We start from the raw sequence: 14,502 nt of genomic DNA, 5'->3' as shown, positions 1-14,502 counted from the left end.
ACACTCCAAACTCCAGTATGGTGAAGACCAAAGAGCTGTCAAAGCACACCACAAACAAAATTGTAAACCTGTACCAAGCTAGGGAGACTGAATCTGCAATAGGCAAGCAGCTATTTGTCAAGAAATCAACTGTGGGAGCAATAATTAGAGAATGGAAGACATACAAGACCACTGATAATCTGCCTTGATCATGGGCTCCACACAAGATCTCACACCGTGGGGTCAAAATGATCACAAGAACGGTAAGGAAAAATTCTAGAACCACATGTGAGGACCAAGTGAATGACCTGCAGAAAGCTGGGACCAGCTTAAAAAAGGCTACCGTCAGAAACACTCTAGGCCGCCAGGGACTCAGATACTATAGTGCTAGATGTGTACCCCTCCTTTAGCCAGTACATATCCTGGCCTGTATGAAGTTTGCTAGAGAGCATTTGGATGTTCCAGAAGAGTATTGGGAGAATGTAATATGGTCAGATGAAGTACAACTGTTTGGTAGAAACACAACTCTTCGTGTTTAGAGGGGAGTGAATACTGAGTTGCATCCAAAGAACACCATACCTACTGTGAAGCATGGGAGTGGAAACATTATGCTTTGGGGATGTTTCTCTGCAAAGGGACCAGGATGACTGATCCTTGTACATGAAAGAATGAGTGGGGCATCAGCAAGGGATTGAAGATGAAACTTTCAGCATGACAATTATCCTAAGCAAACTCCCAGGACAATGAAGGAATAGCTTTTCAAGATCCTAGAGTGGCCTAGCCAGTGTCTTAACTCGCTAGAAAACCTTTGGAGGGAGTGGAAAGTCTGTACTGCCCAGCGACTGCCCCAAAAGATCACTTCTCTAGAGGAGATCTGCATGGAGGAATGGGCCAACATACCAGCAACAATGTGTGCCAACCTTGTGAAGACTCACAGAAAACATTTGACCTCTGTCATTGCCAGTACAGGATATATAACAAAGTATTAAATTTGGTAATTTGACTTTCTGAATTTGTTTTCACATTTTGTCTCTTGTAGCAAGTCTGCTTTTTGGCATCAAAAACATGAAACATTGCTAAACATCATTTGTTTTATGTAAGGTGGACTGTAATAATATTTAAAGGGTAATATTAGGCTAGCAGTTAAACATACACAAAAATAAAAAAAAAATAATAAGGAAAATGTAGACATTATGCCCTAGATAAGCCGAGACACAAAACTATGTTACTAGCCGTAGATCTCGGCATTGCCCAGGATAGTAAACAACTGTTCTTAGCTATAACAAAATAGAATTTTGTTTTTCTCTCAGTTACTCTCCCTGTCTGTTTCTCACTCACTCTCCCCGCCTGTCTCTCTGTCACTCACTCTCCTCGCCTCTCTCTCTGTCCTCACTCTCCCTGCCTTTCTCTCTGTTACTCACTCTCCCCGCCTTTCTCTCTGTCACTCACTGACACTCACTGGCTGTCTCTCTGTCACTCAAACACTCTACCTGTCTTGCTCTCTGTCTCTTATTTACTCTCCCTGTCGGTCTCTCACTCACACTCACTGGCTGTCTCTCTTTCACTCACTCATCACAACATTGCGTTAACACTTGCGTTTTTCAAACAAAACACAACATGTGAACGCAGCCTAAGCTGTATTATACTCATTGCCTATAGTAACCTATTAAAGCTCAGTTAATGACTTGTGTTCAAAATAGAAGCTGAGCTGTGATTGTTTGCTAATTGCCCCAGCAGACAATGGCTTCTGTATATGGTGGTTATTATATTACCTCATATTACCTCACATATTACTTCACAACTTACCTCACACATAAGCTGTACTATACTCATTGCCTATAGTAACCTATCAAATTTCAGAGATCATATTAATGACCTGTGGCAGAATAGCAACCACTCACGGCTTAGCTTCTAACTGCCACAGCAGCAAATGGCTTCTGTATATGGTGGTTAATAAGTGGATTTCGGAAAGCGCGGAGTGAAAATTTCAGCTCAAAACCTAGTCTATGACATTCCCTGAGAGCCAAATTTGGTGACTGTAAACGCGACGGTGTAGATTCCTTTAGCGGACATACACACGTACAGCTTTATGTGTTAGATGTAATGTGCAAAAAAAGCCACATCTTATAAAATCTGAAAAAAATCACAGAACAAGGCAGGTGGAAGGGCTGTGAACTACATTAACCAATGCAATCACATAAATTACAAAAGAACACAAAATAATTACACAAGTAGGATTAAGGTATTGAATTACCAGGGAGATCAATTCAGCCAAGAAAATGAAAAAATGACACAGAGCAAGTCAAGCATCTCGCAATGTCTCAGCAGACAGGCGACTGTGTGACCCTGCAGCTATGCTAGTGTGTGAGGTAGGTTCAGTCATGTAGGAAATTCTAGAAAGAGCTGGCATGAGGCTTTGCTGGGTGACCATCTGGGGCACATGCAGAAATTAATGAGTTCTTTAAATTAGCTGTTTATATGTAGAATCCCAAGAGCCTTGCATCTGTATAATCAAGGCACGGTGGGTGTGCCATGTAACATGCAATTATGGAAATTAAGAAAAAATCCAAACAAAGGCTTGTACTGGGTGTTTTTTTATAGCACAATGCTATTTTGTGATACAGTCATTGCTGAATAAGTACCAGCGTAGTCAAATACTACGCACCCATTCACTTTCTTGTATTCACCAGGAATCCCACAACTATTTTTCGTCTGCTTACAACATGTGCTGGTTGCTGAGCAGTTCCAGAAACAGATAATGCCAGTGTTCCCTGGGCAGCTCTTATAGACTGTAGAAAGATTTTTCTCCCAGACAGAGAAACAAGAAGCCCATTATAACAACAATAAGGGAGAGCCACCACCCCTCTTTCCCATAAATCCTACTATTGTCCCTATGCGGACCCTGAATTACGGCCTCAGTCTGACAATTATTAATGCATGTACAGTACAGCCCTTTCAGCCTAGGCAGTGAATATGAGGAACACCTTATAAAAATATAACTTGTGTGACAGAGGCAGGGTTACTGGATCAGCACTCTGGACAGATCCTGATATAAAAAGGAATTGTAAAGATCAAAACATTCTCAAATGGGATGTGCAGCTCCTTTTTATGCCTTCCAATCTTTATTATGTGCATTTATTGGCTAAGCCCAGATAAATCAACCTCCCACAGAACACTGAGTATATGTAAAAATAATCCAAAGAAAGATATTAGCATTAAAATCTTCTTCCCAGCCAAATACAGTTAAACAAAGACATGACGTAATGCATTAAACCCCAGAAGGCTAAGAACCAAATTGCATTCCGGAGGCGTCAAAGGGTCAAGAGAGAGGGGGCCCAATACTGACACTGAAAGATCCTTTGATTGCCTTCACTGAGGCACTGGTCTGTGCCACATGAACATTTAACACCTTCAACACCAAACATATTGATTTTTTTTTTAAAAGAAGTTAATCTTGTGAAATCCCAGGGGAAAGATGAGGCTTGATGTGTTATATGCAAATCAGCCTTACATCAAGTCAGAACTGACAGTGAAGATTGTGATTGGTCTTTATCACAATGCACCTCACATATAATGGCTGCAGGGCTGGATGGTTGTCAAAAACACAAGATGGTGTTTCCACTGCATGCTATTGATACCACACAAACAGCATACATTTAAAGTAGTTTTAATTCTCCTTAAGATTTAACAGGTAATAAAACTGCCATTTTCAGCACTGAAAAAAAATGTTTTCTACAACACAAATTGTAATCCAAAAACCTGCATTTCCTGTTGGAAAGCTGAATAATAACCAATATGGCCATAAATTTGACTTCCAAAGGCAACATACATGGTACCATGGTAGAATGGTACACTATCTCTGGTTTATACTGTCCTATCTGAGATAACGGGATAGAAGCTGAGTTCTGTGATCTAAAGGTTCAATGTGATACATGGAAAGCTGCCACTATGCCGGCGGCCGCAGCCCTACACACCCACATTGTGTGGTGGTGGTGTAGTCACAATGAGAATTTGTGATTATTTCACTGCACTGCACTGATAAATTTCCCCTATTAAGTCTATATATCACTCATTTTAATTATTACCATTAAGTAATAGACAGCAAATAGTCTGCAGAAAAGTATATATTAAAAATCCAGACCTAGACAGGAAAGATAAATAGATAATTCAACTAAAATGACCCAGACCAATGCCTCCTTTATACTACTCCTATTTATATGTATTCTGCATAGAAGAGATGCCATTGTTCACATTACTCTCTATCTTCCCTAACACAGCATCATAGACAAAATATAAACAAAGATATAGGGACATGCAACGTGATGGGAGTCTGAGTTATCTGCATTTGACCACAGTGGTACTAAAAAGAACCATAAGTTAACATAAAACATGAGTTTAAAGGGAACCTGTCAGCATGGACTTCTTTTTCACTAAAAACAGGTTGCAGAAGCCCATCACACCTGCAGTGAAAATATTCCTATCTGCTTTGTCTAATCATTTGCATTACAATATAATTGTATGTTTTAACTTATCAGGCTGACCGATGTGCTTTATGTTACCAGGATTATTTCTCAGTGTACGTTACTCAGAAACGTATTGAGGATTAACCCCCAACACTCCCCCAATTTAGAAGAGGATGGTTAATCTCACACACTGCATATTCACTTACGTTCTTATTCACACATGCTAGCTAACTCATTTGTTCACACCTTGAGTTCAAGGTGTAGTAGCTTGCTAGACAGTCACAAACAATGCTGAATTCAAACCTATAATAGTCCTAACGTGTTTCGCCACCTAACGTGGCGCCCTCAGGGATGCGTGGGCTATACTGTGGGATGCACGCTACAAATGCTGCATTTAGTAACTCTGTTAGGATGCAATTCCAGGGGGGGGCGGGGTCTGTACGGTTTAGCCAATCAATGACAAGTGCACTCAGATCATCTGATTAAGAACCTCCACCCTGGTAAATCTTATTTGTAAAGTAGAGCGTACGCGCTTTCTACCTGGCAGCCCCCGCCGGCTGAAGGGTGCGCATGCACGCTATTCATATCCTACTCATACTTATGGAGTGTTCCCCCAATTTTACTAAAACACCAATGTCTCGTCGCTATTCGGCGTTGGCATATATGCCGTAGAATGCCATTTGCGCTTTGGCCAGGGACTTGTGTGACTTGTGTAAGACAGGATTACACTACGTAATTTCATAAATGTTGTGCCCGCTAGTATAGTGGTCAGCTCACGGCAGTCAAGGTAACTGGAAGCCAGATGGATTTATAGGTTGGGAGCTTTGAGTCCCAAAGGTCTTTATGAAGGATTCACGTTCCCTGCATTTTTAAAAAGAGGTCTCTTACACTGTAGTGCTAACTACACCTGCCAAAAACGAAGGCCGTTGTGATTGGTCAACAATAATGTGTGTTTTATATTGATACTTCTGACAAATACTGACTAATAAATTCTGTGAGGATAAGACAAGGAATCAGTATTCAAAAAACTTTATACAAGTGATTATCTACTTGAGGATGACATGCCACATGAGATCACCACTTTGTTGGTAACACAAATTCTGTATATTGAACCGTTGTGACAATTGTCCAAGTGCCCATATATATATATTATATATTGTACAGCTCTGGCTTCATTAAAGTACTATGAAGGCGCAGAGAACAAAAGAGATGGATGTGATGCGTCTAAGTGGACCCAACTCTAGGTAAGTATAAAGTTTTTTTTTAGATAGCAGCCAAAAATGGACTCTCAAAAGGGCGATTTGTGTCACCTGTGGGTGGTTTAGTGTCCCAAGTTTCCCTGACTGGTTTCCTTTAAGCAGTTTGTGTAAACTAGCTTTCTGTCTATCTTTCACTGACACCTGAAAGATAAAGGAACCTGATAAAGTGTCTAAAGATTTAACTCTTCATGGACAGAAAGAAGGCACAGAGAAGCTGCTTTCCTTAATGAAGTAAATTACAAAGTTTACTATTATCATCTAGTCTATTAATTTCTGAAATAAAATTACACAAAAGCTGTCTTAGGTCCAGACATACAGGTACATCATATAGATTTTTTGTAGGTTGGTTCACTACCCACACTGGACAATTGCCAGGTTCCTATAAATAACTTATATAAGTCATGCTGCAAGAGGGATATCATAGCATACTGGAGAAAAACTAAAATCAATACAGTGATATTATATATATCAATTGCATTTTCCCAGCATGGAAAATATTACTCCCCTGGATAAAGATCTTATCTGTCTGTAGCTTATAGCTTTACTCTCCTCACACGCCAGCAGGAAGTCGTGTGTGTGTGTGTGTGTGCGTATGTAAGCTCAACCTGGAATGCAAGGCTGGGGGCTAGAGGCACAGAGAAGCTCAGCTCAGTGCAGCACCAGACAGACAAACAAGTCTGCCAACACTAAAGTCAGAAGATTCAGAGTCGGGTCCAGGGGCAACCAAAATTGTGTACACTAGCTCTGACAGAGACAGGTTGGAATAATATCTGTGAAATGCTGTATTTTTGTTAATAACTTTGAATTAGAGAATGATATTTTGTTATCCTGAGTACATTTAAGAAACTTGTCTTTGTGGGAATACCACTTTAATCAATCCTACATAGATAGATAGATTGATAGATGCTAGAATTTAGACTCGACAAGATAAATGAAATACAGTGACATTGAGTTGAACAAAAATCTTTAGATAATTTGTATAGATATTTTGGGGTATTTGATAAATACAGTATATATATATATATATATATATATATATATATATATATATATATATATATACACACACATATATATAGTAGGGATAAAGGTATAAAGATCATACAGTGTGATATTCTACTATATAAATTACAGACCTCTCCATTCTTTGGGTCAAGTCAGTACATTATGAACTGTTGCCAATTGAGGTCCAAATTGAGGTCCCAAGCGATCGTCACAATTGGGAGTTATTCATCATTGATTTTGCTGGGCTTTTTTTTGTAAAAAAAATCTCAAAAAACTCACATTCAGGCTTTTTCAACTTTTCACTGCTAAAAAGTCACATAGGACTATTATCCGCTAGTGCAATTCCAGATTTGTGGCTAATTCTAATTGTTGCAAAGTCACTCCAGTCCCCAGCTGGCACATGTGCTGGAACTTTTCATGCATTTAGCGACTTTTTGAAAAATAATCCAAGACACAAGTAGAGCAAAAAAACATTAACTAAAGGTATAAAGTCACTTTAATTAATATGACGGGCAGCGGAACACCAAATTCAGATATAGAAGTGTTCCTAGGAGCCTGCCTAATGATAAATAGCCCCCTTTGGGTTTACTTCATGTAGAGGCAATGGCTAATCTGCCCTTGAGTCTTATAGATAAGGGAATCCCTAATTACATTGTTATAAGTCATATGTTATTATTTAGTGCATTATATCTGTACAAATTATTTCAAATGTAACATTACACCCATATTATCACAGATTTTCAGTTCCACCATACAACCACATAACTTTGTGTCCAGCTATGGGCCATATAAATGCGGCCATAACAAATTATGTCAATTAATATTATAGAACAACTAAATGAATAAAAGTGGGATTTAGAGTACATTTTTCACCATAACTCATAAAGTTAATTTAATATGGACAAGGGCACAAATAATGGACTAAAGGTGAAACTTTTTGTAAAACATTGGAAATGTTATTCATGACCCTGTTTGATAACCAAGTTACTTACTCTTTGGGAAATGTTGTTTTAATTATCAGTTTAGAGAGAATGCAAATAATCTCTTATAGCCTTGATCTTCTCACTAAGGACATGTCCACGGAAATTCTTGCAGTGAATTAGCCGCCACAGGTTTGCCATAGCAGCATAGTGGATGACAAAACATCACTATTCTGCTCTCATTCTTCTTTATGTATCCTCTGCCTTTGACAATGATGACCATTCTCTCCTACTTCAGTTGCTATGTTCTTTTGGCATCACTGACTTGGGCCTCTTCTGGATCACCTCATATCTCTCCAAACGGACATTCAGTGTCTATCGCTCACATATCATCTCTTCAACTCTCCCCCTCTGTGTTGCTATCTGTCAAGGTTCTGTCCTAGGACCACAACTCTTCTCCATCTACACCTCTGGTATAGGACAGCTCATTAAGTGCCATGGCTTTAAATACTCCTCCAATGCTTTCCACTCCTATGCAGATGACATGCAGATCTATATTTATCTCCCAGCTTTCTTCTAGCCAGAATTCCAGAGTATCAGCCATATTCTCTTTCTTCTTTTTCAGTTTTAAAAAACTTAACATGGACAAAACAGAAAGCATATTCTTTCCTCCACCTAACACATTCCTCCCACCAGACCTATCCGTCAAAATTTATGGCTCCACATTATCCCCAGTCCCTAAAGTCTGCTGCCTTGACTCTGGCCTATCCTTTAAGCTTAACATACAGGCCCTTACTACAACCTGCCGCCTCAATCTCTCGCATCCGGCCTTCGGACTAATGCAATATTCCTCTTTGTGGTCTCCCAGCTAATTTTCTAACACCCCTTCAATCTATTCTTAATTCTGCTGCCCGGCTAATCCATCTGTCTCCTCGCTTCTCCAGTGCCTCTCAGTCTTTCCACTGTCAGTCTCTCCACTGGTTACCCATTACACAGCAAATTCAATTTGAAGGAAACCTGCCACCAGGATAAAGGATTATAAACCAAGCACACTTACATGCTGATGTGGGCCCCATCTGACAGGATCCTCTCTTCTTTTAGCTTCTTATGCCCTTGTAACATAGATGTAAATTAAGCTCCAAACCCTTGGGCTCATTTGCATATTTTTAAACCCTTTTTTTTGTAAAAACAATTTCATAAGAAGTTAAAAGCAGAGTACATCCTGCAAGAGGCGGCACACAGCAGCATGTAAGACTGGGGTCACATAACGTTATTTACCATACGTTGTAAGGACACATCAGGAGGATTCCGACGTGTCCTTACAACGTATGGCACAGACGTATCCCACAGTACGCCCAGTGACCCCCTCTCTGCCCTGAATGCGGGGGGAGAAATATACACCTAATATGGACAGTGACAATGATATACACCTAACATGGACAGTGACATCACTGGGTCCGTTCATTGTCCCCGCTAAGTGCATTCGTTGCTCACGCTGAGGCTTTAGGATGAAAAGACGTAGCTTACTATGTCTTTCCATCGTGCATTTTTTGACAGACAGAATGTTCAGCGCTTTCCCGACATAAATAATGTGATGTGAACCCAGCCTAAGTGTGCTTGGTTTACAATCCTCCATCCAGGTGGTAGATTTCCTGACCCGTCTATATATCTCTGAACTAATCAGCCAATACCTTCCCACACAAAATCTTTGTTCCTCACAGGACCTTCAGCTTTACTATGTTACAACCCGCTCTTCTCACAGGCATCTCCAAGACTTCTTCGGTGCATAGGGGGTCATTTATCTTAGTCTGATGCACCTTTTTAGTTGTATTTTAGTGACTTTTTGAACGCATTGGGGTATTTGCTAAATTTTTTTCCAAGGAGATTGCCTACAGTGGCGTTCCATAGAGAAGAATTGTGCAGCCCTGCCATCCATGGCCACCTTGGGGAGCGACAATGGGGCCGAGAGAGGTAAATCGGACCCCATAGGACTCCCTGTTCTCATCAATGAGTGTGTATGTCTTTTCAGCCCAACATAGTCAATAGTAACATCAACAGAGAGTTATACTTCAAAGTCTTAGGCTGGTTTAAGTTTCACAGTGGGTTTATAGATTAGATTTGAAGTTGTTATCTGCCTCTCTATGCAATCTAAATATGCTTCCTTGTATCTGCAAATTTTGGGTTTATCTTCATACATTCACCCACTGAAGTTTCTGTAGCGATTCCACCCCTGAATCTCTGGAAAGGTAGTGTTTTTTCCGCATGTAAGATAATTAAAAAGCAAAATATCTGCTTTCCAATCTTTTCAAAGCAAGGCATATTGGGGGTCAATTATCTTATCATTTTTTTTCTCTTATATGTGTGACCTTTTTTTAGTAAAGTTAGGCGCCTTCCACGCTTGCGTTTTTCACGCGCACGTGCTTTTGACGTGCAGAACTTGCATTGCACTCTGACCCATTGTAATCAATGTGCTTTTTCAGACATGCATTTTTCTTCACGCGCATGCACGTGCGCATGCGTGTTTTTCACGCACCAATTGCCATAGAAAAGATAGAGCTCAGTCCTGAGTCCTTTCACACGCATTATCTGCGTGTGAAAAACGCATTGAATTGCATTTAAAACGTGCGTGAAAAACTGAGACACTGAACAAACTCTGACTGAAAACTGATTGAACTCTGATGCAAAATGTCAGTTTTTCACTGACCAAACCCTGATCGCTCCCTGATCAAACTCTGACGTGATCAGCAACACAAGTGTGGAAGGGGCCTCAGACATGCAAGAATATTTAAGTGTTGTGCCACATACATAGTTAAAATAAAAATGTCGCAATTTAGGAACAAATAATGGTAAAATGGTACAATTTTGGCACTCCAAACTCCAGTCCTAAGCAGACGTAGGCAAATGTTTGGAATAGGGTTGCAAAAAAAAATAGTGTTTTTTAGGGTTTAGACTAGGATTGCAAAAGAAAAAGAAGTCCATAAAACAAACAGACTCAGCTACCTGAAATAAATTAAACAACTCCAAAACCCCAGAGAAAACAAAGAAAGACACACACAAATGTCCCGACTAAAGATAAATGACCCTCATTGTTCTAATTTTACTGTAGCAGATTTAAAGTAACCTGACATAGGAAACCCATAGTCAGCTGTAACAAGAAAGATAATAAATAAAACCTATAGATGACATGTCTCCACCAGTATCCAGCAATACAATACCTTTTTAATCTATAATCTATTATCAAATATACATAAAGTGAAAATACAAACAGTTGCCAAAACTTAATAGTTACTGCCTACAACATTACAGGAAACTCTCTTCAAGATCTCAATGCTTCATACCTCCATTGTAGATAAAACAAGTCAGCTTGATCCTCAGGGTAAATGCCAAAGATAATCCACCAAATTCTTCATTCTGGCGACAAAATACAATTTTCACAAATGTAAAATCAGATTGTTTGCTTATGAGATACAAATAATAATCTACATTCCACAAATACACTGACGTCACGCCAAGCCCAGCCCATGGCCTCCTTTTATTATTGACTACCGACGGTAAAAGATAAACTCGCCTACCACATAGTGTAATTACCACTATTCCAGATCCCCAGATTCCATAGAGTTCCATTCTCCAGGATGCTATTGACATTCTCTGAAGATCTTTACTGTAGATCCATTTAAGTACATTCCTGATCTGGAGACAGGAATGTACATGGCTACACCTATGGATTCCTGCTTCTCCAATCCTCCCCACAGATGCATGTACATAGAATATTATGGATGCTTCAGAATCTCTCATCTCCATAACCAGCACACACATTTACACAAACAATCCATGTCTCCTCTATGTGATCTGCCGCACTATAACCCAGCGTCATGCACCTGCATATATTATAGGCCCATTACTTACCTCACAATTTCTTTGTTTAATGGCAAGAAAAATCGGTTCTATGCAATCGTCCCTAAGCCCACCCACTTCCATCCATCACTAATCCTCATAACCTCCCACCTTTCCCCATAAATATCCTTTTATTCCTATACTCACTATACACACTGAGTCACCAGTTAGAGTCTAGTTAATTTCCACCATTGATAACCTGTCTATAGCTGCTATTGTAACAAGGAATGCAACAAATCAGAAATTATAGGAGCGACCAACATTCCTCCTAGTGACCTTCACTCTTGCCTCTAGGAAGATAGAAGAATTCTCCTGCATCCTACTCACCTGCTATGATGTAGAAATCCAAAGGATGCTGAGATCTCTTGTGTTCTCAGCTGCCTCCATGAATCCTTCCTCTCTCTCTCCCTCCACCAGTGTCACCTCCCCCTCCCTGTATTTCCAATCCCTCCTCTCTCTGAACACATTCCTCCTCCTCTCTCAGTCACACTGGTGCTCCATACTGTATTATTTCATCATCCCTCTCTCAGCATCCTTCCAGCTATTCCCTCTTCCATCAGTTAGTCCCTGCATCTTCCTCCTCATTACTAGAATACACATGCAATCAAGTCTACAGATCTATGAAAAACATCTCAAAATATCAAAAACAGAGTTTCAATGTGTAATATAGAATAATTATATAATTTTCAATTCTTCTACAGTGTCTATTGTCCACTGCTTTATTAGCTGTATTATTCCTTAGCATTTTATTTTTTTATTGATAATTGTTTTACTGCTTTCACAAATGATCTGACTGTAACATCCATCATTTGCTAAGGAAAGCTTCAAGCCTATAACAACCCCCTAGAGTAATCCTAATGCAAAGGAAATGCTGAGGAAATGGTTTTATTGTCTTTTCATATATACAGATGAGCAACCAGTTTACAGATTTTTCTATACTGGTGTTACATGTATGTACAGAATTTCATGAATTAGTGTCAATTTCTTCAGATTGCAGGTATGAGATGCAATGCTTGGTTCCGTACATCTCTCTACAATGCCCTTACGCTAATTACTGATGATTTTTTTATTGGTTGGACTGGGGTAATCCATTGGCAAATTTAGACTGGCATCTAGCAACACTTATTGAGACGTGATTTTGGATACTGTATATTGTTGCTATGAAATGTTTGCATCTATAAAAAAGTATTTTATTTTCTTGAAACAGAAATACACATAGTTAGCGCCATTTTTTCACAGACGCTGTTTTTAAGGGTTCACTCAGATGCCTATTTCTTGCCTAAAACCATGCTTTTAAATGCTATGCTGCCATTTAAGTGCTCATCTCCTGTTCGACCATCGCACCTGTGATCAGAGCCAGTAGGGATTGTCACTGTCCTCTGTATAATGCCGTACAACAATCAACTGTGCAGTACGTAAAGGGCTCAGAGTGTGGAGTAAGCAACATCTAATAAATTACCTGAAGCAAAGAATCTACTAATAAACTAAATACAAAAGTAAATTAATAGTAATTCATAAAAAATTAAGAAAGAACAAAAACTCCATCTCACAACATACATGACATACAGTCACAGCTATAATGGCATTTTAAAAATAATAAAACATTATTTACTGATTTTGGTTCACGAATCTCCTTTACCCCAAATGCTGAAAAATGGCTGTCATTTTGAAGGTAAGATCTCTGGGGGACATTGTTTATCCTAATTCATATTCAACATTACACTTTACATTTAGAGATGAGAGCGTTGGTTGAAAGCGGGTTCGATGAGCTCTTCTGAATATCAGGGAGAATTTGGCATAAACTTGAATCCAAAGAGAAACAATGTCACCCAGATATTTTAGCTGTAGCTCTGTACGGCGCAGAGGTACAAGGAATGTATGAAGAGGGCTCACGGGCTGAGTCCTCTTCATACAATGATGGGGGTTGTTGCAAACCTCCACCGCTAATAACCGTGGTCGGTGCTTACACCGATCGCGGCTATTAACCCGTCCGTTGCTGCAGGCAGAGTCGCCGGCGGCTTTATTCCGATCGTCGCTCCCCCGAACGTCATCGGGGGCGGCGATTGGTTGCCATGGTCAGGTCTTCGATTGACCCGAGGCTATCTGGCTTCTGCAGATTCGTTACAATGAGCCAGTGGCTCATTGTAATGAATGACCTGAAAAAATGCCATATATTGCAATACAGAAGTAGAAGCGAGGAACGGTCTGACCATCTAGGGTTAATGTACCCTAGATGGTCTAAGACAGTGATGGCTAACCTATGGCACTGGTGCCAGAGGTGGCACTCAGAGCCCTTTCTGTGGGCACTCAGGCCATCACCAGAGAGGACTCCAGGTATCTTCCTGCAGTCCCAGACAGCCCAGGACTTGCTGTGCACAGAGATATTTTAAAGTGACAGTGGTACCTGGGACTATTTTCTGCTTTATTGTTGCCTCAGGGGCTGGTATCAATGAAAACTGTGACAGAGAAGGGAGTATAAATCACAAATTAAATTTCTGTGTTGGCGCTTTGCGATAAATAAGCGGGTCTTTGTTGTAGTTTGTGCACTCGGCCTCTAAAAGGTTTGCCATGACTGGTCTAAGAAATAGTGAAAAAAAAAGTTTAAAAAATAAAAAAAAATTAAAAAATTCAAATCTCCCCCCCTTTCCCTAGAACTGATATAAAACATAATAAACAGTAAAAATCACAAACACAATGGGTATCTCCGCGTCCCAAAATGCCCGATCTATCAAAATATAAAAATGGTTACAGCCTACGGTGACCTCCGAGACGGGAAATGGCGCCCAAATGTCCAAAATGCGACTTTTACACCTTTTTACATCACATAAAAAATGGAATAAAAGGTGATCAAAATATCGCACAGACCTCAAAATGATAGCAATGAAAATGTTGGCTCATTTTGCAAAAAAATGACACCTCACACAGCTCTGTACCCCAAAGTATGAAAAAGTTACTAGCGTCAGAAGATGGCAAAATTTTTTT

The 14,502-nt window shown here is 39.8% G+C and overlaps 1 protein-coding gene across 2 annotated transcripts in view; it reads right to left on the bottom strand.

The window, feature by feature from the left end:
- Nucleotides 1–11,948, bottom strand: part of APC2 (APC regulator of WNT signaling pathway 2) — a 55,854-nt gene extending 43,906 nt beyond the window's left edge. For both annotated transcript variants that reach the window (XM_072111971.1, XM_072111978.1), the window contains exons 1-2: nt 11,848–11,948; nt 10,965–11,037 (exon numbers count right to left, since the gene is read on the bottom strand). In XM_072111971.1, the coding sequence (XP_071968072.1) occupies nt 10,965–10,970 (6 nt within the window). In that variant the 5' untranslated portion in view covers nt 10,971–11,037; nt 11,848–11,948. The remainder of the gene's footprint in view (nt 1–10,964; nt 11,038–11,847) is intronic.
- Between the last annotated feature and the right edge of the window lie 2,554 nt (nt 11,949–14,502).

This window comes from Engystomops pustulosus, chromosome 1, assembly GCF_040894005.1.
Source record: "Engystomops pustulosus chromosome 1, aEngPut4.maternal, whole genome shotgun sequence".
NCBI classification, from domain to species: Eukaryota; Metazoa; Chordata; class Amphibia; order Anura; family Leptodactylidae; genus Engystomops; species Engystomops pustulosus.
The sequence above is the reverse complement of the archived record's forward strand: the minus strand, read 5'-3'. Positions and strand labels throughout refer to the sequence as shown.